Here is a 27,570-nt window from a genome sequence, read left to right as displayed (position 1 = left end):
GAACCATTGCTTCGGTGCGTGTGCTACGTGCCGTCTTTCCCCAGCAATAAGAGGACAGCTGATTATAACAAGGATGAGCAACAGTTGGCTCGACTGTGAGTGACTCACTGTTAGTCACAACCACGACGGTAAATAATGGTCGCAAGGAATCAGGGAGGACAGATGAGCAGGGAAAGATGAGAAACGCTAGAGAATGCCCAAGCCGTGACTCCGAGGAGGCGACAAACACATCATCTCTTTCCAGAGGGGTTGTTTTTCTGTCTGACTTTTGATGTCTGCAACTACACAAGGTTGTTAGAAATTTTGGTTGAACCCTACTTTCACGGTTCACCATTGCTGTTGATCAGTATCAACTGCTGGAAGCAGCAAAAATTAGCAGATGAAAACAGTCACTAATGTTATGTGGAAAAGCGAGAGAAAATTACGGAAGCACAACAAATCTGATAGAGGATTATTCAGTTGAAATGGATACATCATTAGAGAGGAAAAATTCATTTCTGCCAATACTTCTTCCAAATTGAACATTGCTTTTCCTTGCATCAAATATTACCGATACAATGTACATGCACTGGCAGTGGAAGGGGGACTGTGCCCCCCACCATACTTTTTGCCGGTCCTACAATGGGGTTGGGCTTAATGGATTGGCGTATGGGTTATAAATGGCTGATGTCTTACACCTGGACCCCCCTCCCACTTTTTGTAACATGGCTTTTGGGGCACAGAGCACTGAAATACATGTACCTCTTAGCAATTTAGTCTGCATTTACTCATGTCGGTTGTAGATGTATTTTATGAAACTTTGATGAAAGAACAATTTTCTTCTCTTTCAACGACATCTTTAAATTGCATTTACACCGATGAAGTTAGAAAAGTGGTCACAAATGCAAACAGCGAGGAATAAAGGAACAAGCAATGATGAGCAAGGATTTAGGCAGCATTGGAAAACTGTCTTTCCCAATTTTAGCTAAAAAGCCAACAGGATCTCCAAAAGATGCCCAGGCACCCCCTTTGGTTAATCACATGCTGCCGGGTGATTTTGAAGTTGCATGACGTAAAACCGGGCCATTTTCAAGATTTTCCGTTTTCAAAATTCTTCAAAAACTCATAGCTTCATTTACTGGAAGTTTACACCCACAGGAATGACTGTCTGGAGACAACTCTAATCTAACAGACAACATCTACAGACGCCCAAGTATTTCAGCCAAGCCCGTCGACTTGTAAAAAGAGCCCAGATTGTGCAGTGTTATGTAACTTTCTTTTGTTCCCGAAACTGGCACAGTGTGCTGCTGGTTTTTTTCAATAGGGGCCAGATTAGCATGCAGCAGTACTGTGTCGCTCATCACTGGAGTGCTGGGGCGCCTTTGTCCCCGGTGGTAATCCACTCATGCTGAATGCCACAAACACAAAATACGGACAGATTTTCTCCGCTATTGACAAATGAAAAAATGTTGGCAATTCCCAGCAGCTCAGTCTTTTGTTCCAAGTACAGTCTTTTGTTACAAGGCCCAGCTCTTTTGTCCCGTTTCGGCCTTCCCAATTTTGTGTATAAAGCCTACGTGCCCAAAACCGGGCTCCCCAGCAGCACATGGTTAAAGCCTTATTACATGAGGACAGAAGCTCTTGTGTTACAGTCAGATCTGCACAGACAGAGCCAGGAGAGTTAATGGAATTATCTGCCAATCAACAGTTGGCCTTGACCATCATCAGGCATAGCCTTCATGACGCACCCAATCATTAATGCTTGCTGCTGACAGCCTCGGCTGATAATGGATCAGTGCACATTAACAACATGACCGGGGGGGCGGGAGAGGGGGGACGGAGGAGGGAGGGGTTTCTTGCGATGGCACTGAATATTCATTAGTTTGTCCCAGGTACCAGCAGCACAAATTTCATAATGTACACAAGTGAATGCCTGCTTGCTTTCTTTTTTGCCAACGGTTTGCGTCAACAAATACATTACCCAAGTAGCAAAAAGATTGTGCAAGAATGGAGCTTTCTGACAATTACTTTGTGATTACAGCGCTGACTTTTTGGGAACATGCTGAAGAAAAAGAAAACATGTTACACAGGGTTTGAAATTCCCGACCGCCAGTGCCGTCGATGCCTTTTTCCTTGCCGTGATGCCCCTCAGAAAATTGCATTGTCCAAACAACTTTTGCTGTGCCCTATGCACACTTTGGCCATTGTGCCCTTTCCAGTGAGTTGTCAAAATAATTAACAATAAATTCAGCGCAGCGCTAGCACTCGCCAGCTGCACCGGTCGGCGAGACCATACCACGAGCGATCAGGCATGCATGCCCCGCAAGGTATACGGCCACATTGCCTTCACTCACGCAAATGCGTATTCACAAAATTTCTCCAGCAGCAAGCTGTTACTATAGTTATGCGCACCCCCTGTGTTATAGGCCATACCACGTGTATGCTATATGGACTGTCCAGAGGGGGTAGCGTTGACTGTCCAACTTCATGTCGCAATGAACATTGTTTGTGCTAGCAAGCACAGACCTGCACCTTTACCGATTGGTAAGCGTGGCGTCCCATAATGCATTGCTGCATATACCACTATTGCACACTTTTGCATTGATCCGCCGCACGTGCGCAAGCACAAACCCGTACCCTTACGGATACGTCTAGCTAATCGGAATGTCCCATAATGCATTCCTTTCAAAGGGAGCTCTGCAACTCGGCTACAAAATGCAAGAAATTGGCTTTTTTTTATGCATGGGTAAGTGGTGGTGTCACCGTGTGTAGCTCCGAGATTGGCAATGTTGACGGCACCGTGATTTCCTGAAATCTGTGCCGGGTGAAGATGCGGCCACGCCGGCAATGCAGGCATCCAAATATATCTCCCGCCCGCATTGCTGGCAACAAACAAAAGTAATGGGTAAAAAAGAGTAAAAAGGGCAGCAGAACTTGTTAACCCTTAACCCTTATTGCTCTTGTTTTCATGTCAGGGTGGGAAGCCTAAGGGGACAGCAGGGTTCTTGGATACAGTGCAGATTATTCAGCTGGTAACTTGAAAGTCTAAAAGTCAACAAAAGGGATGTGCACACATTTTCAAGTGTTTGAAAAAGATTTAATTAATTTGATGATCATTTATGTGCAACTCATGCCCTGTTCATAGAGTATAACAATTCCTGGTGTTAGGTTTTGACAGCTTATTGGACATTTGCTCTTGTGTCAACTTTTTTCCACAATAAAGCAAAAGAATGCATTTTAGAGGTTGAACAGATTGTGTTTTGACAAATTTGCCTTGGGCCCTTATCAATTTTCGACAATGGCCTCCATGCCCTTTTAAGTGGCCTTGGTGCCCCTGGAAATTTTGACTTCTTCAAGGCCAAAATGGCCTAGACCCCAACAAAATGAATTTCAAACCCTGTTACAATTTTGACAAATTTTTCTATCTCTGAAAATGACAGGCCAGTAATGATGGATAATTCATCATATTCTCCAATCATTTTACAAACTGGCAAAGGTCTTTTTAAAACCATCAGCAAAACTCTTTTCACATATTTCAGCACATTCCATGGGGGGGCATTTGTGATTATTAGTTTGTCAAACATAAAAGTAAACGTGTGGCAAAGCTGTTCACCATCTTCAGATGAAAATAACAGTCAACCTGCTGAATGTGGCTGAAATCAACATCAACGTACATGTACATGTACGCATTCCTGATGCAAGACATCATTTTTGACTCTTAAACGGTCCGGTGAACTTTCATTATGAAAACTGGCAAACCATATCATGTAATGAACCATAGCGTGCCCCTGGGTGTCCCTGCCCACATCGGAGGAATCAGTCTCAAAGTTTGTAATGGCAAAACAAAAAATTTAAGTGCCAAATGGAGCAGAGATCACAGTAGCGCTGGGTCACACAACAGTCAAAAGAAAGTTGTAAAGTGGCTTGTTGACGCAACATGGTCCAATGGACCTGAAAATGAAACATTTGCAGATAGAGTGTAATGTCATACTGAGACATGCACATAATGGTATGTCCGATGGCACAGTGAAATCAAATTATCGGCTATAAAGGTGAATGGTTGAATATCCAACATCACCTTATGCACAGTCTGACGATTTTACTATGTAGTGTTGAGCAATGTGTACTTAAAACGGGTTCATTTGTAGAGCTAGCATTTCTCCAAGATTTACTGCACCCCAATGTTCAGTACACTGAAATCCATTTTCTTCAACTCTTTATTCATCACCAGCTTGGAGAGATACATGTAAGATACGCCGATTATACATGTACGTCTGCTACCAGTAATTGTTAATGATTAATTGTATCTTCTATCGATAATTCAATTCCTTCAACATTCTTATTGCTTCCAATTCATTTGTTAGTAGATTTACAATTCCTATTTACATTATATGTTTTTTGGAGTTTTTTGTTTTTGTTCTTTCTTTAATATCTCTCCACATTGTTGTTCATTTTGAATCTTGTGTCCTTGATATTAATGACCAAGGCTATCAACGTGCTCGTCTTTGTATATGAATGATTAAATAAAGACATTTATGAATGACATTTGCGGAACACAAACCTACAGTACATTGTACTTTTTGGGGGGTGGCAAATTGAACAGAATCACAAAGCGGAAGAAATTCATTCTGCTGGTTTGCAGTAATTTCAGTCCAAGTATTGAAGCATCTCTTGAAAAACTGCAAGTGACAGAAAGCTATGAACGGCTAAAAAACAGGCTTCTTGAAAAAGTCAAATGGAAGTGATTATAACATCCACCGCCACATTCAGGCATGCTGTACGTTGAGTGTAAAAAAATGAAAGAGAGGGGTTAATGATAATCGGTAGCAATGCTCATGAGAAACTGGACAGCGTACACATCTGAGCTAAACAAGTCACCAAATCACGTTCATTATTTAGGTGATTATATGCCAGGTATATCCAGTGACAAAGGGGGGATATTGGAGCTCAATCCCTATGGACAGTCAGGTCAACCAATATGTTTGTCCATCTATGTAGTATTTGTTGAAAAATACAGTGGAACAGATGCACAAATACACTTACACCTATGTCTAAAGTATGATAACCTAGTGTCATAACTGAAATGAAACAGCCGTACAGGAACATATTGGTTAATCCTAAATAAGTAACTGTTACATAACTACACTGTATCAAAAAGGACATCTCTTTTGGAGACAAGTTTTTATGGTTCTGTCCCGTATGATATTAAACCATCACATATGCCATCAAGACAAATGAGTGCATTTGCACCTGTTCAGTGTTCATGTTCATGTACACGTACGTCCACTTCTGACTAAATGTAAGAATTGATAGATTTCATACATGTAGGAACCAGTTGAAAAGAGACACCTTATTTGAGTAAATTAATTGTAAACACAAGCTAAATGTATGTGCAGCATGTATCATTTTCAAAACATGGAAATACTGTACATGTACACATGTACATGTATGTACACGTACCAGTACATTACTTTAAAAAAAAATATGACGGAACATTCGTGTCAAGTTAAGGCTATAGACTGAATACATTATCTGACATGTTGGAAATAACTTTGGACACTCTAAACATGTGATGCAGAAGAACACATTAACGCTTTCCCTTATCTACATGCATGCTTTGTCGTTCAATTCAAAGAAACTGCCAGACATGTAGAAAGTATGTGTGCAAACTTACAAGGCTGTTTTGGGACGACGTTGAGTTCCAAATTATGAAAATGGGTACCCATAACCACCTGTCCAGATTGCGGGTACATATTAAATTTTCAGAAAAGGGGAAAGTAGTACAGTAGTGTGAATTTTGGACTCTCAAACTGCAGACATCTTGGTACATGCACACATGCCGGTACTTGTACATGTAGTGTTGTGCAAACATAAATGAAGATTGTCAATGTTCAATCAATACAAGGGGAAACAGAGCAGATTTCATAGGAGTCCACATTTCATGCGACACATGAAAAGTGTTTAGAATCAACCAGCCAGCCAGCGCTGTATATCATTTAAGGCCAGCTCCCATGATGGGCTCTCACCTAACGGGAATGGCTTAACTTTCTAAATTGTTTATGAATGTATGTATTGTCATGCTGTTTCTTTTCTTTCAAGGGTATTTCAGTAATTCCCATAAATGTGCACTACTTGTATTGGTAACTTACATGTACAAAGCACACATTCTTGTTCACCATTGTATGTGCAGAATAACAGTTTGAAAAAAGTGTGTTTGACAACCGCTGAGGAATACTTCAAGCATGGAGATATACAAAATCCTCTGATGCTCTGACAGGTTCAAGCCTGTCTTTGAGAGAGATCCGATGCTGTAATAATCAGAAAAGTTGCTCATGCATGTGACAGATTGCTTGATTAATTTAAAAGGACAGCCTATTAGGTAATGGATGGAAAACAATTATTTGAATGGCTAGGCCATTGGGCTTTGGCCTCATTAACCATACACTCGCTTAGTCCCTTGGGTTCCGAGCTGCTGATTTTAATATTAGAAGCCATGGTTAGGTGCTGGTCAAATCTGAAATGACCACAGATCTTTGACTTACATTGTAGCATAGGATTTTGTGTATGAACCTGTACGCATCTTTGCACAAGTACAAAACAGTACCAGTGATACATTTTATATTGTATTTTATGCTCTTCCATTTCAGAAGTCTTTTCCAGAAACTATTTTGGGACAAGGTAGTGTGGCATTAATTGTGACCTCTGAAAATTGCCAGGTGCTGATTTTATTTTTCTTCACCATACCACATCATGTGAATCAAAGGTAACCAATGTTACTGCGTGCTACTTCAATCTGTCCTACACTGTCCTGAGTTACATGCAAATTTTATGCAGTTTACTGGAACCCCTCCAAGTTCCCAGGTCCCCTGTCGAGGAACCAACAACATCACGAGGATACCTGCGTACGAATCTAACAATTCCTCAAGAGGTTTCTCAAGAAGGAGAATTAAAAGGTAAGGGTGCGGAAATTGATTAACCTTCTCACACTTACACGTTAATTTAGTGGCTTCAATTAAATCAGCAGGGAGGACTATGGGATAAACTTGTCAATAATCAGAATGCAATGAGTCTCTGGCACCGCGGTGCAAAGCGCACATGTGAATACATGTACATGTGGGTAGGCCTTCCCCACATTAAGGGGACAATTATTCTTTTGTTAGGAATGTTGGAACTGCATTTTACGGGGGAAAAGATTTGTGCCCTTTACAATATAAACTGGTAACAAGTACATGTACATTGTCTGTTGTACGTGTGCAAAAATGATTAATTCTCTCTGGCATTTTCTGCTCCATGCTTTGCAAGGTGTACATGTAAATGACATGCAACATTCTGACATACAGCAGTGGCAGAACTTGAGTTCATTAAAATACTATGTGCACTGTCTTCCTGTATCATCTTAATGGCTCTGTATCCACCCTTGCAGTGCCATGAATGTAACTTTTTTTTTTACACATGTGCTGCAACATGTGAAAACCAATCAAGCGACAATCAGTTGTTAACAAGAAGACTGATCATGAGCTCGATGCACACTACAAAGCCAGCATATTTATTTACTTTGCTTTTAAAAGATGAGATATGAATTGAAAAAGTGATGCACAGGCAAAATGCCACTAATACTACTAATAATAAACTTGACAACCTTATACATTTATTGAGGTTGACACAAAAAAAGGCTACATGTAGTACTGGCATCTGCTCCAAATCCACCAACTCTACCAAAATGTCTGACTCAACAACATTTCATCCACTGATATCATGGAGATTTGAATTTTTATTTAATTTCTTGGGAAAAAGAAACAGCTCTAAAAAGATATACGTGTGCATCAAACGTTTTTGTCAGTGTCAATTGGCTGTTCAGCTGAATGCAATATCTTTCAGGAACAAAAACATTACAACAAAAACCTTTCTCGGCAATTCACCAACATTCTAATAAAATTATGTATAACCAGTCTTGTTTCCATACCACAAGATATTTACACAGTAGGCTTGTCATCCACTAGACCATCCAACACTTCTCCCCCATCCCCACCCAGGGGAATTAATTAAACCATTCTAGTCTTGTCCCTTCTTCCCACATTTCTCATAATTCTGACATTTCCAACTAGCTTCAAAATCCTTTTGCTCACAATTACTAATTGCATTAGATCCTGCAGGGTTAAACAGTCCACTATTCTAACAGCACAGGTGCAGAGTTTGCCAAGAAAGGCCTTTTCACACAAAGAGCATAATAAACACGATTTTTTTCCTCTTTGCGACAGTGTCTGGCGACTGACATAGGCTAGGGGAAGTATTCAGGTTAAAGAAACTCTGACGTACACATTTATCAATGACAAACGAGAGGAAAGGCATTTAATATTTTACAAATGCAAAACTTTCTTAGGTTTTTTACTCGGTTTCTTTTATCTCCCCTCAATTTCCCACAAAAAGTTTCATCCATTTTCCTTTGTATACATGAACACATGCAACATACAAGTACCGTTACCAAATATTTCATTCATTCCTTATAATTAACTGTAATATGCAATCGTCCAATTAACCGATTAACCTCAAAAGTCCAAATATGGAAAACAGTGTACATAATTTTGGGGGGAGCATCATTGTGAAAAAGGCATAAAGATTCAGAAGCAGAACACAACAAAACCAAGGCTAAAAATCCACACTGTCTCTGAAGCGTCAACAGCGATTACTTCATGATCTGATGAGCAAATTTACTTTGTGATTTGGATTAATTGTTTCACCTCTGGCAAGCCAGTGCCAATGAATGGGACTGCTATCCGAAACAAACAAAAATCATGCCCACAGTAATACATATACATTATATGCAGTATATCAGGTACCGGTGCGGCTACAATTTGTTCAGATTGCACTATGATCGACAAAGCACTGGGATCTGATGAAATACTGATGAAACACTTTTATTTAAGAAACCAAACCGTCATCAATTGAGACATCTTTAAGGTACATGTACACGCAGATGCTGAATAAAAAAAAATTACACATACATGTACTGCACCCTGCATGCAGAGCTACATGTACATGTACTACTAAATAAACTTTGCACAGAGATTCCTGAATAGTACATGCATGTACATTTAGAATACCCAGTATACGTGTGCTGGTACATGTATGCAGTATATGCATTTACATGTACATGTATGTATTCCCTGGTGCATACTTATGCAGATCTGTAATGGCCAATGGGAGTGCCCAGAAAAAGATTCCCTTAAAAATAACATTCTGGGTAAGGAAGAGTTATTCCATAACACGTTTGTAGCAGTCCTGGATAACTGTAAACAAAACGACAAAACTGTGGCAATCTCTGACGTATATCTTCAAAGTCTCATTGGTGATGGCAACATCCTTGCTTTAACTCCGGCCTCCCTCCCCCCAGCAGGAGGACCAATTACAGGGAAATGTAAATAATCACAGGCAATCGCGGTACTCGGCAGTCTGAGGTACAGAATAGAACTTGCCCGCATCGCATCTCTGAGAGAAGCTTCTCAATTTCCCCTGGCCACCTGCTGGGGGGCATCCTGACAAAGGGAGGTTGCTCTGTTATCCCCTTCCTGAGCCATCCATTACAAGAGGCAAAATTACATCCCAAAGGGACCACAACTACCACTGAAGAGTTAGCATTTCATCAATAAAACCTGTCCTTTTATGGTGCTTTTAATGCGGTAGTATAGCTTTGATCTTGGACACTACTTTTAAACCACTTTGTCAGTTTAGGATAAGAAATACATGTAATAATTTTTGCTAAAGACTATGAATTGATACCCGTTAGAAGCTATATTTAAAACTTAATATAATGTACAGTGTTTCTCGTAAAAAGTGTAAACTGAGTTTAGAGATGTACATATACCAGGTACACGTAATCAAGAGAGATCTACATGTACGGAGACTATTATACAGTCTATGATCAGTAAATGTACTTGTGGGTGACATTTGCACAAAACTGAATTACATGTATTTCACTTGTATGAAGTTACATACATGTTGCACCATTCTGTGACTGATGTTGCAGTACATACTACAGAAAATCTAATATTTATGAGTTGTGATGGCGATACAGATTTTTTTCATGATTGTTTTTTCTCCAAGTGATATCGCTGATAACTCACCTACCGGTACAAATTGCGCATGATTAAAAACTCCCCGATACTGTAAAAATGAATGCATAAACAATATGGCTTGGAAAAATAACTGTCATCAACTACTAGCTGAAACAATTTTGTTTCACTTCTTGCATTTACCTGATACAATTCTGCTCATAATTCTAATTTGGTCACAAACCAATCATTGTATCTGTGGCATCGGCACCACGAAATGTGTGGAAACTGTCCATTAACTTGACCTGCCATAGAAACTTGGGGTTTGGATACTTTAGGTAACAAACTTCAAGTTGGACAGATGTTAAAAACAAAATGAAGATATTTTAAGATAAATGGCTTTTCCAGTTCTGAATTCAATCATAAGGTTAACACAAATCTCACAAACAAGCTTGAATCTTTAACTGGTGATTTATTAGAGCAACAGAAAAATAAATGTCCACTGACAACATTCTACAAACCAGTATCAGACACAAAACAACAGTAACAGCTGTGGGAGTATGTTTCTGGAACACAGTTTTGGTGCAATCTAGTGCATCAGCTGTGCTGGAGTTTGGGTATGTACATGTGATGTGCACCTCCCAAAATGGCTGATTTCTTCCGTTTGCTATCAAAACTTAAACACTGGACAAACCTGTAAAATAATGGCAACAGCAACATTTTCTTTGCTTGTAGCACTGTCCATTCACGTCAGGCTCGGAACTGTTTGACATTTAATGTTTTTGGAATCCTCATGAGCCGTTATTGAGATTCGGCCTGAGGTCCTTGTTTTTTTCTTCAGAAAACTTAGGCTGAAGAAAAATTGCCAACATCAAAACGATATCGCCATTGTCCCGATATTCAATTTATTTTTCAAAATGCTGGTGATCCCCATTTTTAAAGACTATATGTGACCTGGCACGTCAAAATGAGCATAAAGTCGCATTCCGCTCTTTCTTGTTTTTAGGGTTCACAGTCAAATATTGAAGTGGTCAACTTTGGCATCTTGTAATATTTTGAAAGATTAACCCCTCCATTTAATTCCAATTTTGTTAGCAGGATCAGATATTTTAAAATGTCATTTCCTCAGCAATTTCGATGATTGGATTATTTGTGCCAGGTCAAAAATGTTGAAACAATATTAGAAAGACACAAAGCTGTCAGAATAATGCCACGTTGTCACCTCATACTTTTACCCTAAGTGTTCCATGTACATGTACATACCTTTGAAAAGCTTTCTTTCTGCTGATTTAAAACTAACAATATCTCAATTTTTGAAAATTCCGACTTTCAGCTCATTTTGTGGTGACAGGTCACATATCATATCATGACAATAAAATCATGACATCATCTACCACTGTACATGTACATGAGCAAGCTCTTCAGCCACAATCCCACTGGCAAATTTGCATGAATTACTTTACACTGAATAAAAATCTAATCCAAGACACAAACAGCATTACACATTACTATCAAATACATGTACCGGTACTGTACTTGCATCCACAGTTTGTCTGAAAAGCTGATGCACACACATGTACATACAACATGTTTTTTGGGCAATCGTGGACGTTCCTATTGTCCTCTTTTGTTCATACTTTTAATTTTTTTGGAAGGCCTCTAATATGTTTTATACACGTTTGGCAATCGTGGACATATCGGGAATTGTGGACGGTCTTTAATTCTTTTGTTTAACGTCCACGATTGTTTGGGAACATCAGTGCAAGTATGTACACTGCTAACAAATGTATCAAAACTGACCCATTTTAATTAACATGTGTATCTGCCACTCTCCAAGTACATAATTTACACCTTCCAAATCTACCTGAAAATATTTGACATCAATTTCACTTTAAAATGAACCTTTGTATCATGATCCTTTCCAGCAATTTAAAAGTGCAAATTTGTTTCAAGGACTCTGGTGTATCCCCTTGAGTATGCTGCCTTCATTTATGCAACCATTAATTCCAAGCATCTGTCATCGCTGTCAAATTGATGAAAAGTCAAGTCCATCATTCACAGAGCAGAAGTCGCTGCCCCAATGAGCCCTGCAGTAATTTTGCTGTCATCACATGCTCAATTACATGTACCGGTACATGTGTGTTTGGTTGCACGTGTGTCAAGTAACATTGTGTGACAGTGTTTGTTTTCCCCTGGGTGGGGTTTCTACAGGCAAATACTGTGCCTCCACCCTGAAAAAAAAATATGTACGCATACCAGAAAATTTTCATTCTGATTGACCAAGCTCCCAAGGGCGTGTGAAATATTCCTAAAATTGAAGGAATGGGCTCTGTTTGCTGCATGCTACATGTATGTGTGTGGTTTCTGTACTCACTATTCCAAGCCATTCCAAAACAGATGGAGGTTCTCTTAGCACAAAATTGTGTGCTCATACGGCTTGAGCAGGAATCATGAACTTGAGCCCGGGTCTCTTCCAAGGACACCCATTGCTATGTGTAACTACTGGTTCTGCACTGTAACACTAGAACCGAAACTGCATCCCAATGTCATCAGAAGTTCCAAACCGTACTGAAACTAAAGTGAAGGGACCAAAGTCACACCGGAGGCAGTGCTGTCCAATGGCCGAGGATATCCCCTGCCCACGGCAGGCTCTCAACAGATGCATGGGCTCAGGGATAGAGGAGAAGCAAGTACATGTACCAGTACATGGACATCGTACATTGTATGCAGAGAGAATCCAGAAGGCTCAAATGAATCCTTGCCATCACAATGACCGCCATGAATTATTTTGATGAGATCAGAGATACCACAGATACCAATTTTTATAAGCAAGGGGGCAATTTACACAAACCACTTGATCATTGTAGACACTGTGCATGTATGAAGAGGGTGCTGTCATGAGCCTTTCCAGTGTTTACATACACAGTAGACAAGGGAATACAGTGCAGAAGGTGAGGAAATAATCAGTGTACAGTATGAAACCATCCAAAATTGTCCTTTGGGGGGTCCGGCATATTCATCAGGTTTTCAAAATAAGCACTGCCTCTCATTTGATTTCAATAATTACATGTCCAAACTGACATGCAGAAAAAGAGCCATCAATCTTGCACCTCATTTCTTTTTTTTTTTTTTTGAAAACAAAAACAAGAACGCATTCAAGCCGAGCAAAAAAGACTCTCCACTCAAAAGTGTGCCATGTTCTACGATCCATCAAGGATTTTCAATAATTCGATTTTCAAAACAAAACACAACCTGGCAAATGGGACTGCTCAGGAAAATCCAATGTCTATGCACAAACACATCTCATTCCCCCCTCCCCAATAAAATCTTATCTCCAGGATCGGTTCATTCTGCATCACTTAGAATAATGTTTCCTTGGCAGCATGAGGCAACGCATACTAATGCCAGCCAGCGTATAACATAAACTGACACATCCGAGCCTCTGAGCATCTATTCTAAAGTGGCAGAGAAACGTACGTACGCTCTAAAATTGAGCCGGTTTGGGAAAGCGCAAGGCAGGGGGAATTTATTGATTAGGCGGCTCAGGTCAATATCCATCACTGATCAGGCCGGTCTGCCATCATGTGGCCGTTGTGCTGGTGCCTACTTTCCTGTGCAAAGAGCCTTCTTCTCCCTCCTTAATATGAAAATCCAGCACAAGGTCAATTTTAGAATCCATGGGTATGTAAGCGCATGCTGAGATCTACATGTAAGTAATTGCAACAGGGATGCATGCAGCTAAAAATTCTGCCGGTTTTACATGACACATGTACACACCAGTAAGTTCTTTAAACAGAAACTTAATGCTCCATTAAATTTCTTTGAAATAAAGAGGTGAAGGGGGAGTGACAACGCAGGAAGCATACTGTTCAGTGCACATATACTGTAATGGGTTTTACACAGCAACAATGAACAAAACTGCCATTAATCCCAAGTCCCTTGGCATTTCAAGTCAGTAGCCTTCCTTTTGAGTTCTTCCAAAACCCTCCATTTTGAGAAACATCCGGATCTAGTAAAGTGAACGTAATGGTGGAGGAGCTCAATCTTCTTGAACTGTACTAAATCCTTCAAAAGCCTCCTGGAGGACTTTGAAGGATCAGAGAAGGTTAGAGGTAAAGAAAACAGTTGGGCAAATGGTGCGGAATGTGCCATGTAACGGATTCCCATCAGAGCTTGGAGTGGGGTTCACTCTGCCTCTAATCAGTCACTAACCCCCCTTCAATCATTCCCAACACCATCTGACTCCAACATTAACACCCCACTTTTACATGTACCTCACGGCGGTATCTGTGCAAATAGGTCTCAACGTGTTGTCACAGTCGGCTATGATCATATCATGTTTGCATTTTCTCTCCCAACAGATCCACTCCTTTGGATGCCGAGCAACCAGATCTCTTGGCCGAATTCTTATTTTGCTAAGATCCACTTTCCTGATGGATATCATGTCATGTGCGTAGAGGCAGTGATAGATTAAGAAAAGAACAAGGATAGCAGCACGGCTATGTGCCCCTGGATGAAGAGGCCTTCTCATTTTTATAGGCCTCTGATAACATCGTGCTCCAGCTAGCTAAAATCCAGGCCAGTGGCTACTGCTTGGATAAGGCGTTACCTAAATCCTCCAAACCGTCCCCGTGAAACAGCGTGTACACAACAGAAACGAGTGCCTTCCAAACACATGACAGCCTAGCCGCAGGGTTTGTGCTATAATTAGTTGCAAGACTGTCCCCCTATGAACTCTACAAATCATTACCTGTAGGCTCAGGCACATTGTACTGTACATGTTGTATGCATTTAATCTGTCATGACGTTTAGTGTGGCAACCCTTGACGATTCAATAAATGGTACAGGTGTAGGAATAAAGTTCGTAGCAGAAAAGGAGTACTGAAAATTGTCCAGGGAGTTACAGTGTACATTTGTACTTCTTAAAATTGAACTATTGATTCCACAAGTACACTTTCCGATTAATATACATATGTATATGTGTGTACCAGTAATTTACGGATCAACTTCATCACATACATGTAAATGTGCACTCATCCTGCACATGATTTATGCAATGCACATTATCTATGTATGTATATAAGTACATAATGCTCATCCGGGCTTAAATGAAACCTCCTGTCGTGCTGATGCAAGGATTTGAGTGTGATAGTGCACGTCTTAACACTTGATTTAATACAAGGTGTCTAGCTGGTGTTACCTGCATAATGCATCAAACAGACTCAATGAGGCAAAAAACATACCGTCAGACAAGGTGTTGAGCATTAGAATGAGATGCTGGGAATTCGCAAAATTAAATAGAGTCGAGTTTTTACACACATCAATAAAAGAAGCCGACGTGGAAATGTTTGATTACAGAGCTGATGTGCACTTCTGTAAGTGGCACACCGGGGTGAAACAAATCTGTGAAATTTGTGACGGTTGCATTCTAACTGTAAAGTCTGAATGCAACAGATCTTTTAAAATGGCCAGAACATGCTTGTTCAAACTGCTGAAGCTCAACACAATCCAGCCAAAGCTGCACACCGTTTGATACTCTTGGGGACTGCAGGGGAAGGGCGCCCAGAATAACTCAGCACTTTCTGCACAATGTATCCAAATAAAACTGTGAACAAAGCCAGGGACTAGTGGAAGTTACAGAAACATATTCAGCAGGCGCTCTGGCAAACTTGGCCTGGATTTAAAGCAAAATAAATTAAGCACTTTTTTTTCCACTGCCTGTTTTCATCACTCGTGAATATCCCACATCGTAATCCCTTTGACCCCAGCCATTGATTGTCATTCATTAGTGCAAGTCCCACAACCTTTCTTGCATGAAGAAAAACAAGCGTAACAGCCTCAAGTCAGAAACAACCCCCATTTCTGGAACTTTATCTTCCCTTGAACAGAGGAGAATGTAGTAGAAAAAACTATGAATAATGTGAATCCCATTACTGATGCTGGGCCAACAATGCTGCTGGTTTAGGTCACCCTGGGACCGTCAGCTCCAGCAATTATCAGGTCTTGAGCCAATGCTCCTGGATTTTCCTGTTTGTTATTCATGCATTCTTGGGGTGAATCTTTCGGATCTTTTCCCCCGGGTATTGTATCACAGCAAACTGTCAGGGTAACAAGAAAATTCTTATGCCTGGATTTAAAAAAAAATGCACACAGCATTTTGTGAGACTAGACACATCAAGTATATCAGTACATGTCCCCTCCTTCGCATATATGTGCAGGTTTCACTGGGTAAACTTCAAGATGAATCATTACAACAGCACAAGATTCAAAAGGGAAACCTTTTGTCTTCAAGGGCTCCGGAATTGTTTTGATGACAATCAACTGAAGCATGCTACATGTACACATCATCTGTATTCAGAAAGGATTCCAGGTTTTCGAGGTAAATTTTGAATTGTCTAATGAATTTTCACAAGCACATTATTATTCCACAAAATTTCCTGGATACAGTGATTGCCTCTTCCTGATCCTGCCCATGGAACCCTGTCATGAGAGATTATATGTATGTGAAAACAGAGATACACAGATTCATTTGCACATGGACAGCTAAGAAAAAGAGAGAGAAAGAAAAGAAGGGGGAAGAAATGTTGGGATATGATACAAATTCAAAACCACTGATAGCATTTTGAAACAGTTCAATAATCTCTCTGAGAAGAGGTACATCTGCAGTTTACCGGTACAGGTAGCTCAAATGCCGTTCACTTCCAGCATGCTGTTTCACTTGAATAAGACCATGTTGGCACAAGCTTTACACCTGACAAAGAATTACAAACACAAAAGAAAACCGTGCAATAGGACACGCTGCAGCAAGGACAAACTGGTTCCACCAAACTTACCGTGCAGTGGTCATGATCCATGTTACCAGTGCCAGCGTCACTATCACCCATGGTGCTTGCTCTCACTTGATTTCAAAGTCTACAGGGTTTGAGAAAGAAAAACAAGAACCTCACGTAATTTGGGAGCAGCAAAAGATGTACATGTATGGTAAATTGCTGAAACCCCTGGGTATTGATCTTTGTTCAGAGTATTCCACAAGTCTTCCTTGCATCTGGAACTGTCGCACATTCTCTGTACTTCACCCGCCCATGAAACTGGGATGTCACAGCCTTCCCTAAGACAGCTGGGTCAGCCCACAGTCAGCCATAATGAACCACCACCGCGGGTTGCATCTTGAGGGATTTTGCATTAATTACAACTTACTTCGGGAAACTGTGATTTTGACAGCAGAAACTGAGGTGTTGAAGTCAACACAAAAAGAGAGGACTCAGCCACAGACTCCGTTTTTGCTCCATGGATCATCTTACGTATGTACGTACCACGACATGTATGTACAAACCAATGAAATACTAAGCATTTTAACTTCCGAGGGCATCAAGTCCCCATAAAGAACTACTGGTTGGGCTTGTCTTCTCAATCCTCAAAAATCCTTGAGGCCCGCTTACAGATTTTGAAGGATTTGGGCGAGTAGGGGTTCGACCCAGGTACATGTACTTGCAGTAATGTCTAGCAAAAATGTCATAAAGAGGGAAGATAGGAATCCCCCCCAGTAAAAACCATTAATCAGGTGGGAGGGGGTGATTTCTCACTCTGACCAACCCCCTCAATCCAACACTCTAACGCTAAGCTGAAACCAGTTAACACAAGTACATGTAGCTTGCTGCAAGTACATGTACATGTACATGGTGTGATGTACACGAAAAATGCATACAACTCGGACACTTTATCCGTAAGCTCTCGCTGAATAACAAACAGGTGGCACAGCAAGCTGTTAGATTCTCTGCTAATCTGATGGGATCAAACATTCTTCATTTACTGATTCCAAAGGATAAAACTGATTTCTATCTTATACTGGACAGAAGCAGCTACCATGGTTCAGTATTCAAGAATTGTAATGGTAATCTTCCTGCTGGTACATGTACACACGTATGTACATGTTTTGTACTCAATTTCAGCACATTTGGTATCTGAAGCAATTTATCCGCCCCAAATTGAAGCATCCCATCTCCTGCAAAGAGACAGATTGATGGGAATCTTCTTATTTTGACGTCTGGGAACACATGCGGAGACTGTACATTCCAAAGGGAATTGATCGTACTAACTCCGAACGTCCCGAAGCAAACATGGATACACCTTCGCAACTACATGTACATGTATACATACGCGGTGAGTTCCCACCGACAGACCATGCATGCTATCTCTTATTCCCACGTGAAGTGGATTAACATCAGAAATCACATGTTCCCTCTTGCAAAAAAATGAAATCCATCCTACAGGTAGTACATGTACATGTACCAGTCTATTTCGGGTTTCAAGCAGACTTCTGAATAATGGAAAAGCATGATGAACAACCACTCCATATGTGAAGTGTTTCATTTTTAATGAGATATACACAATTCAAATATTGAGCATTTGTTTCCACAATTATTGAATATTTAAGAACTAGTACAACTCCATGCTATCTTTCACTGTACTGAAGTACTGAGTTGTTTTCAACTAAATAAAACCCACAGAGACTGGCTGATGGCAACAACGAACAGGTGAAATTCGGAGGACCAAAATGGCACTTATCTCATTTGGGAAATAAAACTCTTCATGTACATACTAGTATACGTATGGTACAGAATGATTGATGAACGTGGGAAGTCGTTCAGTCCAACAGCTTAACTGTGAAGCAAGGACAGTCTCACTTCTCAAAGGAGGAGGTCCAAATCCAAGATGAGAAACAATTTGTCATCATTTTCCAGTCATGTTGTGCCCACCCCGAATATTGAAGACGGACTGGCTCACACAAGAGCAGAAATCACTCACACTACATTACATCCGATTTATTATCTTTTGTTATTATCATTTAGTCTGTCGAAAATCACATGCCCAGAATTTGCCCTAATCCCTAGGGGCGTGTGAAAATTTATGGATTGAAATTTTAATTTTCTGTAATTACATGTACCGGTATCATCATTTGGTCTGTTGACAAATTATAAGTATATGTACACCGAACAAGATAAACCCTAATCCAGCCCTTTGGAGTTTGAAAATTTATGGATTTAACTTTTTATTATCTATAATTATTATCATTCAGTCTGCTGGAAATTACATGCATTAGATTTTACCATAATCCCGGCTGAGTGTGAAACATTATGGATGCAACTTTCCAAAACCATTTAGGTCTTTTTACTTGTTTCTTTATGTATTTGTACAGTCTTGCCACAAAGGGATCAAAACCAATGCAACAAATTCAGGGGAAAATGATCCTATGGCCCATTCTCCAGGCTAGACAAGATGGGGAAATATACCAGTGTAATGTATCTCCACCATCATTTTGTCATGAGCAGGATAAGGTTTGATCCAATAGCTCAGGGGTGCTGCCCTGAGCATTTTCTCCATGGTTAAATTGAAAGTCTCCTGATTAATTCCATAATGGGTTTGAGTCCGGTGTACAGGAATTGCCACTGTGTGTCGATCTGGTCACATGCTGAAAAGCTACTCTGCCAACAATGCTCTCTTCCCAAGAATAAATGAATTAGAACTGGAATTAGCCCCCTGCACCCAAAAATGGCAGTGTTGACCTGCGCTCTCTACTCCTGCCAGAGACCTGAGAAGGTCCCGAAATAACAAAATGTGCCCCAAAGACGGGGCAATAATGATGATGGAACACCATGAGAGTAAATCTCTTGAATTAGGGCACTTTATAGATTATGCTAATTGTTACTGTACAGTACATAAAAATACGTGCACTGTTGATGAATACAAATTTAACCAAACAATATTAAAGCAAACACCAAATGTGTGACAAATGCTACATGTACTTCTGAATCTCCGTTTCAGCAAATTCCCCTTTGCAATTTTGTGGGGATAAAAATACAGAAAATGCACAAAGCATGATGCCACTAATTGGAAGCCAATTTCAGATGTGTGTAACACAACCGACAGTTACTTGCAAGGACTTACATGTATCACATCCACACACAAATTCACAATGCCTAAGGGCATTTTGCATCTTAAATTTCCAACCAGTTGCTTCCATGAAAGCACACTGCTTTAAATTTCTCAGCAGGTGATCTGGCATGTTACATGTACATATGTTAAATACAAAAAAACGTATGTACATTGTACATGTAGGCGTGCCATTTATAAAGGAAACTGTCTGGATATTTTAGTGTGACGAGATCCATGTACATGTACCATACCAGTATTTCAATGCAAAAACTTGAAGAAAAACTGTATAGAAGCTTCCAGTGTAATGTACTGTACATGTACCGGAACAAGTATACATTTAAAGTACCGTACATGGATCATACATGTACGGTAACTTTCGTGTACCGCTATTTTGAACAACGGAAACAGCAAAGATGTGCATGCGTAAGGGACTTCAACGCACACTATTCTTGCAAATCGCACACTCTGCATTCACACAATCAAACCCGATGATAATCGCAAGGCCATTTTGCGCCCATGTGAAATGTTGGAGGAGGTCTGGATCCCAGTGACAACACACAGGGACCCTTCTGATTAGGTGACAGGGATACACTTTCACATGAGATTACTGTATTTCTCAGCGATTATGACATCAATGCAATCTCACTACAAGGGACCCCTTCAGTGCTACGAGTACGTGTACCTGTAGGTACATGTACGGGTACATGTGCGTATGCACACTAAAAGATTTTTCCAACCAACATGTAGCCTGGTAGCCCAACCAGGTTTGCTTGTGCATGTATTTGGGTGCAAACACTGACATGCATGGTGAATTTTTACATAAAAGAGACAATGTGCATAGCATAATGAAACAGATGTCTCTCATGAGTAAGGTGTCCGAATTCTGCCAGTGACTAACACTTTTTGTACATATGTAAGAGATTGAAGCCCTCTGAACTTTCATGCAGTGGTGAGATGTACATGCACAGTATGTTGGTCATTGGTGGTGATGAGCGGTAAACACATATTGATTTGTTCCAGTACTTTTCAGTCACTGCTTTTAGGCCTGCTAAAAATGCATGTTTCTTAGATCAACACAGAATTGACGAGCGTTTTGCAGTGGGTCATGGCCAGGAGCAGTTCTGGAGCCAATTTTTTTTGGGGGGGGAGACTAGACCCTTCGCACAAGATGTCACCTTTTACTGCTCTTTCACTTTTTTTGTTTCATATTTACATTTCAGGATGGGGCTAGAAAAAATGTTTTGGGGATCCAAGCCCCTCCCCTAGCCCTTACCCTGTACATGTAGAACCACACCTGGTCATGGTTTTTAAACCAAAACGAATGTTCAGTGAAAAAGCAAAAGAGGCAGATGTAGTCAGCTACTGGCCCATGTATCCCTTTACGTTATACTACCCTTTTAAAAACATCAACACAATCAACATGTATAAACAGTGTACACTTATGAATTTAAATGGGTACAGAGGTAAGAATAATTTCATGGTGAGACAGATGGAATGAAACATTTCACCACCAGTCGGTACAGTTGCAGATAATGAACTAACATTGAGGTGAATGTACACAGACCGTAACAAGTAACTCTGCCAGCAAGTTTCAACCACGCATGACGCACACTCTTTGTACATTGTGTGTGGTTTTGTTATACTCCTCAGCAAACAACCCACAGGCATGCCCTGCCTTTCACCCACCTGGACCCTTCTGTTGGCCCCTTCTTTTGTTGTCTCTATTGTGGACCAGGTTGATTGTATTCAAACCACTTCCTGGGTGGACTATTGAACAATAGGTACGTCAAAGGAGGAGAGACTGGGATAGACCGCTGCAGGTATGGTCTCACTGCTAAAATCAAGTACTGCAACAGTATACCCAGCAAGAAATGAGACCGAGGGGTACCCCCCCAACATGTCCAATCCCTATACACATTCCAGACTATTGTTACTTAACACATCCCCCCCCCCAAGATGTCTGAAAGGAATTCCCCAGATTCCTGCCAGACAATGATCAACACAAAGCAGGGGGGGGTTCTTTCCGTCTCATACCTTGCTGCATATGTGCAACAGGGTCCAAGCAAAAAAGCAGATTAATACCCGGCAGAATAGCCAAAATGTTCCTCACATTTCCTGCTTATTGAGAAACCACAGCAATGTCTGATGATGCCCTCATGACCATTAACTCATTACTCTCACTGAATTCACTTTATAACAGACCTATGTGTACAGTATGCACGTGCGCTGGACACACAAATTTTCAGTTTTAACACTAAAGTCACACCGTAATAATACGGCACAAATACACGAGCAGCACATAAAATGGAATTAAGTGCACTGCTTTTACACTGATTCAACATAAAGTAACATAGATGCATTGTATAGGCAAACCCACTTGAGTCAATCACTACTTTCAATGCCAACGAATTTAGATCGAAAATATGAAGCAATGAATTTGGGGCAAAATCTGATCTCATGTGCCAGTACATACATGCACTAGTACAATTTGCATTTTCATAAGATTCTAAAACTTAGAATGGTTGTATCAGATGCTCAATTATATACAAAGGTTTGACTGTCTAAAGTCCACCCTAAATTGACATGTACTGGTTTGACAATGCCCATTATATCTACCGTTACTGTCAACTGTGATAAAGTTCATGGCACGACAGAGTACAATACATGCACAGAACCCACATAACCATACACGTGCATTTAAGTCTGACCTGAATTCAAGCTAATTTGTACTGCTATTGAAATGAACATCAGTGACATACTGTATGTGTAATTTGAATGACATACATGTATGCCATTTTTGCACACTGCATGCATGAGACCCTCCAAGACAAATAGTATCCAGGAAACAACTGTACCTTGTATTGATTAAGGTTTGTTTTTTGTAGGCCTCAACTTCTTGTAAACTTGATACAAAAAAGTAACAAGAAAAATGAATTCAACAACTTTTTTGTCAGTCGGCTGGTCACACAAAGTGCTGTACCATGTGCACTAGGGGTACATGTCCACTTCATCAAGTACACATAGCTGACAAAATTGGCAAGACCAAGGATGATGTTTCTGGAGATCAGCTGCAAAAGATTCAATGGTAATTCATCATGCATGCCACTATACTCTTCTTCACCAAGGTACCTGTATATGGTACAAGCATAGAGGTAGGTAATTCAAGTCTGATCTCTGCCTTTTGGAACCCTCTACTATGGCACACTTCCACCTTTTTCTGGGCATTCCCAGAGTTGCTCAACATCACTGATGATGTGACTTATTTCATTCTCTCCAAATTTGTACCATGACAGTATCTAACCCTAGAACACTTAATTATCAGGCTGTCAAACCCGTGATTTTCTTTTTGAAGAAGATGGTGATTAAAATTATTATCATCTTCATAATATACCCCAAGTTTCATGATAGTCTGAAATTACTGAATTATGTAAATTGCTTAAATTATTTGTCAAATTTGGAAAAGGGTCTGTTGGCTGGGAAATTGTGTCATATGAACTCCAAATGCTTAAACTAGTCACAAAAACCAAGACTAATGGGCAGGGATATTTAGAACTTACCCAAAGTTTGCTTTCTGTGCAGTCTTGTCTTAACTATAGCACCATCAACGAGCTAGAGGCCAAAAAAACCCATGTAATAGAAGATGCCCCATGTTACTGTTAGGGGTCTTATGACCCATACCTTTTTTGCGAGTGTGTGACATCAAGTCAAATGTTAAAGTTTAACAGAGGAGGCAAATTTAGACTCCTTTGTTTACATTTTTACTTTGCCTCCACATTAAGCCTTATTTAAACATTCTCATGGCCTTAAGTCCTAATTCAACGAGGGTATGTTACATCATTTTTGAAATTGGAGGATTGAGGATTCTTAGGGCTAATGCAGAAATTAAAAACACTGATTTGTCTACTGAGATTAAAAGACAAATATATTTATTGCACCCTTTTCCTTCCCACAATGCCTTTCTACCATTGTGCAAAATCACCCATATGGTATCAGCAATAAGACTTAGGCCTCGGCTCTCCAATGATGCACCAACTCAATCTGCCCTGTGCATGGAACAAGTACCAGTAGCAATGATGTCCAGGCGTGGCATATATGTACATGTAGTGTGGACCTCTGTACAAAAGAAGTCCACATAATAGAGGGTGTGATGGTATTGTGTGGACTCGCACATGTCCACACAATGTTTTCCCCTCTCTGAAAAACAGTTTCAGAGGCATTTTGGGGTCTAGGTTATCTGAGGCAAAATAAAGAGGAACAGTCCAGGAAATCATCAAAAATCCAGCTCGAAGGAAATATCCCAGTGGGAGAAAAAGGAACAGTTAGTTTCCTTAACTACGGGCGAACAACAGAATGTCCACACTTGGTACATGTATGTAACCCAGGTGTAATGTGACTTTTCAGTGTTTGGCATGGGAAAATACTGCATGCACACATATGTTCAGCCCTACCTGGGGCATAACGTTTCAAATTTCTGCTGCAAAGTACAGCCTCACATGTAGCTAAATGCAGGCATCAAGTCTGAAAGAGAAAGAGTTCGATACACAGACATCCGTATAATAACCTTCCCCTGTAGTGGTTCATCAGCCACCGTAAAGTTATTTGGTATAATTGAGGTACATGTTCATATTACCGGGGGGGGGGTTCTTAGTGAAAACAACTCTTTTCTAATTTCTGAATGTGAAGGGAACAAACAATGGGATACTTTCCTTGAGTGGAAGGGGTTGAATGCCCCCTCCCCTCAGTTATGCCACTGATGATGACATTCAAAACAGTCCAATTTAGCGGTGAAATACTGACATGACTGAAACATTTGCTTCGAAAACACTTAGCATTCTTTATATGTCTTATACGGGTAGTGCACTGGTTTTTCAAGTGATGTTTGGGCATGAACCTCTTTCCTTTGAAAGTTTTTCCACTGCCCCGATCTCGTATTTGTGCTAAGCATGACTGGCGTTCTTTGTAGTCTCTTCAATAGCATGCTTAACACATTCGGACATGTTTTCATGACATAATGAAGTGTCGGTTCAGTATTTCTGCCATTTTGGCCCAGGGTGCACACTGTGCATAGTCCAAGTTACGCACTTGATTGACTTGTACATCGTGTATTGGTACTATACTATCGCCCGACCATGTCCAAACGTTAAATGGCGATTCGTGGAGTCCAAGTTACTTGGACCATGCTCGGACTAATGTTCATGACTGTATAGTCGCCAGATCCCTAATTTTGCCACCTATTCAAGTTATTGTCAAGTCTGATTGGTTTCCACCAGTAGGCCTGAGTGGCTAAAAAAAAGGGAAAGGAACCTGGCGGCCATGCGTATACACGCTCACGGACGTTAGTCATTTCATGCTGAGGTTCACACTCTGTCAACATGAAAAATGGGTAAGGTTCCTTTTTTACGCCCAGCAACGGGCTGAGTACAGGCTGCCGAATTTCGAGGTACGGAGTAATAAGTTGGGGAGTACGGTACGGACGCTGCCAAGGCGGCACGCGTACGTACGTGTACATGTGAGCACACTGCATGCACACACAGCCCGGTGTTAGCTTCTTGTCGCGTTAACCATGCAAACGTTAGATCGTATCACTCACCTCGTCGGGCGTAGACAGGCGGCCTAGACTGCTTCAGTAGCAATTGCTGGAGAAAATCTGTTATTCCTTCAAAGATAAGATAGCTTGGGTCCTTCACAGATGGGCATGGGTGGGGATTCTTCCGACTCAACCTTACTACCGTCAAGAAGCACACGATTCACAGCACCGAATAGTCCAGCAGCTAGCCCTCACCTGATCGTGATATGCTCGCTTCAAGAGCTCACGAACACCTGTCATCGATGCGTGCTGCGCGTGGACGTCTTTTCCGCGGCAGCTTGAAAGGTGGAGCGAAACACCGCCCTCTATTTTGGAGTTTTCCGCAATAATACAAACAATATTATTATGATTTTGGTAACCGGATTTACCGGTATTTATCGCGGCGCACATGACGTGGCATTGATGTCAGTTCATTGTCGACGCACTGTAGGCAATGTATGCCAGGTGATTTGGGTCATTTTGAAATTAGAGTTTTACATGCTAAAAATGCCCGCCTTAAAAATTTCCGCTCTCATTCAAACCTGCACCAGAGTGAGAGCGGCGACACGTGACTTTGGGGCCCACCCAAGACGCAGTAACGACTTTTTAAATTAAAAAATGGTCTTCCAGTGCTTGTTTCTGATTCGACATAACACAATACAAGAAATAAGGCAGAGTTCTTAATTTAACTACTAAAATATTTTGATACATTTTATAACAATTTTGAATACCAAAATAAACAAGTTGTACTGCACATTAGTGAGACATCTTCATCGAGAAACCATCAAAAGTGTTAGGAGCTTAGTAATAAAAGGGGTGAATAAAAATCGATAACAACTTTGGTTTTAAATAATTAGAAACGGGTCCCAGATCTTGTACAAGAATTTGCTTCTTATCTGAAATCCTCATATCATTTCTGTTATTTTGATATATAATTCATGTGAATATTTCATTTTATTTCATTTAAGATATGGAAATAATAAACCAAACCAAATTTGAATTTTGTCTCCCCTTGTTTGGCAAACAAAAGTAGCTTGTTACCCTGATTTTCGATGAATTTAGCTAAGATTCTTCTGCCTTAAGTAAGCCTAAGGGTATAAGCCGCCAGACCTCCCCACATTCCATCAATGAACTCTAGAAATAATTCATTTCGAGTGCACGAAATGATTTCGAACAACCAAAATGATTTCGAGCAAACGAAATCATTTATTTCGAGCGGACGAAATAATTTCGTGCGCACGAAATACAAACTGACATTATTTTGGTATTCCGACTTTGTTTTCAACGCATGCCCCTTTGGGGGCTCCGGACTACGAACGAATAAGCTACATCTTTCGGAAAACGTCCAAGTTTGTCGTATAAACCAGCTGCAGTTCATCAAAGGATGACAAAGCCAGCCAGCTACAGTATTTACATACTTTTGCACTTGTATGTGACAGAGTCTCTTACTTCAGCGTGAGTTTTAAGCTTTTCAGATCATCGAGTTGTTCCCTGAGCATGTGTCTTTAAGACTAAAGCTCACTATCATTCAACAGTCTGGTCTGATCTCTTAAAAAAAAAAAGCAAGATTTTTGGTGTTGAAGTGTTTTACATTTAAGAACAGAAGTCAAATGGAACGATGTCTGGGAACTCAGGACGCAGGACATCTGATCCTTAATGGTGCCCATATCACACAATTTTTTTTTGAGCAAAACACCCACAAACTGTGCCTTAATTTGACTCCAGAATTACACAACACAAAATGCATAAAAGCTAGTTCTACTCACTTAGATGGTAAACACTCTAGGTTCAGAATGACCCATCACGTGAGCAAAAGGGTTCAAATACTCATTAAATTTGAATTTACGCATTCGACTCCAGAACGACACGCAAATTAGTAATTGTTCACTTACTCACTAAAATGCGACACAGGAAGTGGGCACCATACACAAATACTCACTGACAATAGACACACGTGACAAAAACTCAGGCTCAAAAATGACCTTCCATATGGGTACGTTTCTAACAAACATAGTGTATATTTATTCTGGAGTATTCAACTCG

The 27,570-nt window shown here is 40.5% G+C and overlaps 1 protein-coding gene across 1 annotated transcript in view; it reads right to left on the bottom strand.

Annotated features, from left to right (window-relative positions):
• The window catches only part of LOC110988908 (uncharacterized), a 61,150-nt gene extending 35,352 nt beyond the window's left edge, over positions 1 to 25,798 (bottom strand). Inside the window, exons 1-2 of the mRNA XM_022252862.2 lie at positions 25,552 to 25,798; positions 16,862 to 16,940 (exon numbers count right to left, since the gene is read on the bottom strand). Coding sequence (XP_022108554.1) covers positions 16,862 to 16,912 — 51 coding nt within the window. The 5' untranslated portion in view covers positions 16,913 to 16,940; positions 25,552 to 25,798. The remainder of the gene's footprint in view (positions 1 to 16,861; positions 16,941 to 25,551) is intronic.
• Between the last annotated feature and the right edge of the window lie 1,772 nt (positions 25,799 to 27,570).

This window comes from Acanthaster planci, linkage group LG01, assembly GCF_054643075.1.
Source record: "Acanthaster planci isolate LZ-2023a linkage group LG01, COTS_SCS, whole genome shotgun sequence".
Classification (NCBI taxonomy): Eukaryota; Metazoa; Echinodermata; class Asteroidea; order Valvatida; family Acanthasteridae; genus Acanthaster; species Acanthaster planci.
The sequence above is the reverse complement of the archived record's forward strand: the minus strand, read 5'-3'. Positions and strand labels throughout refer to the sequence as shown.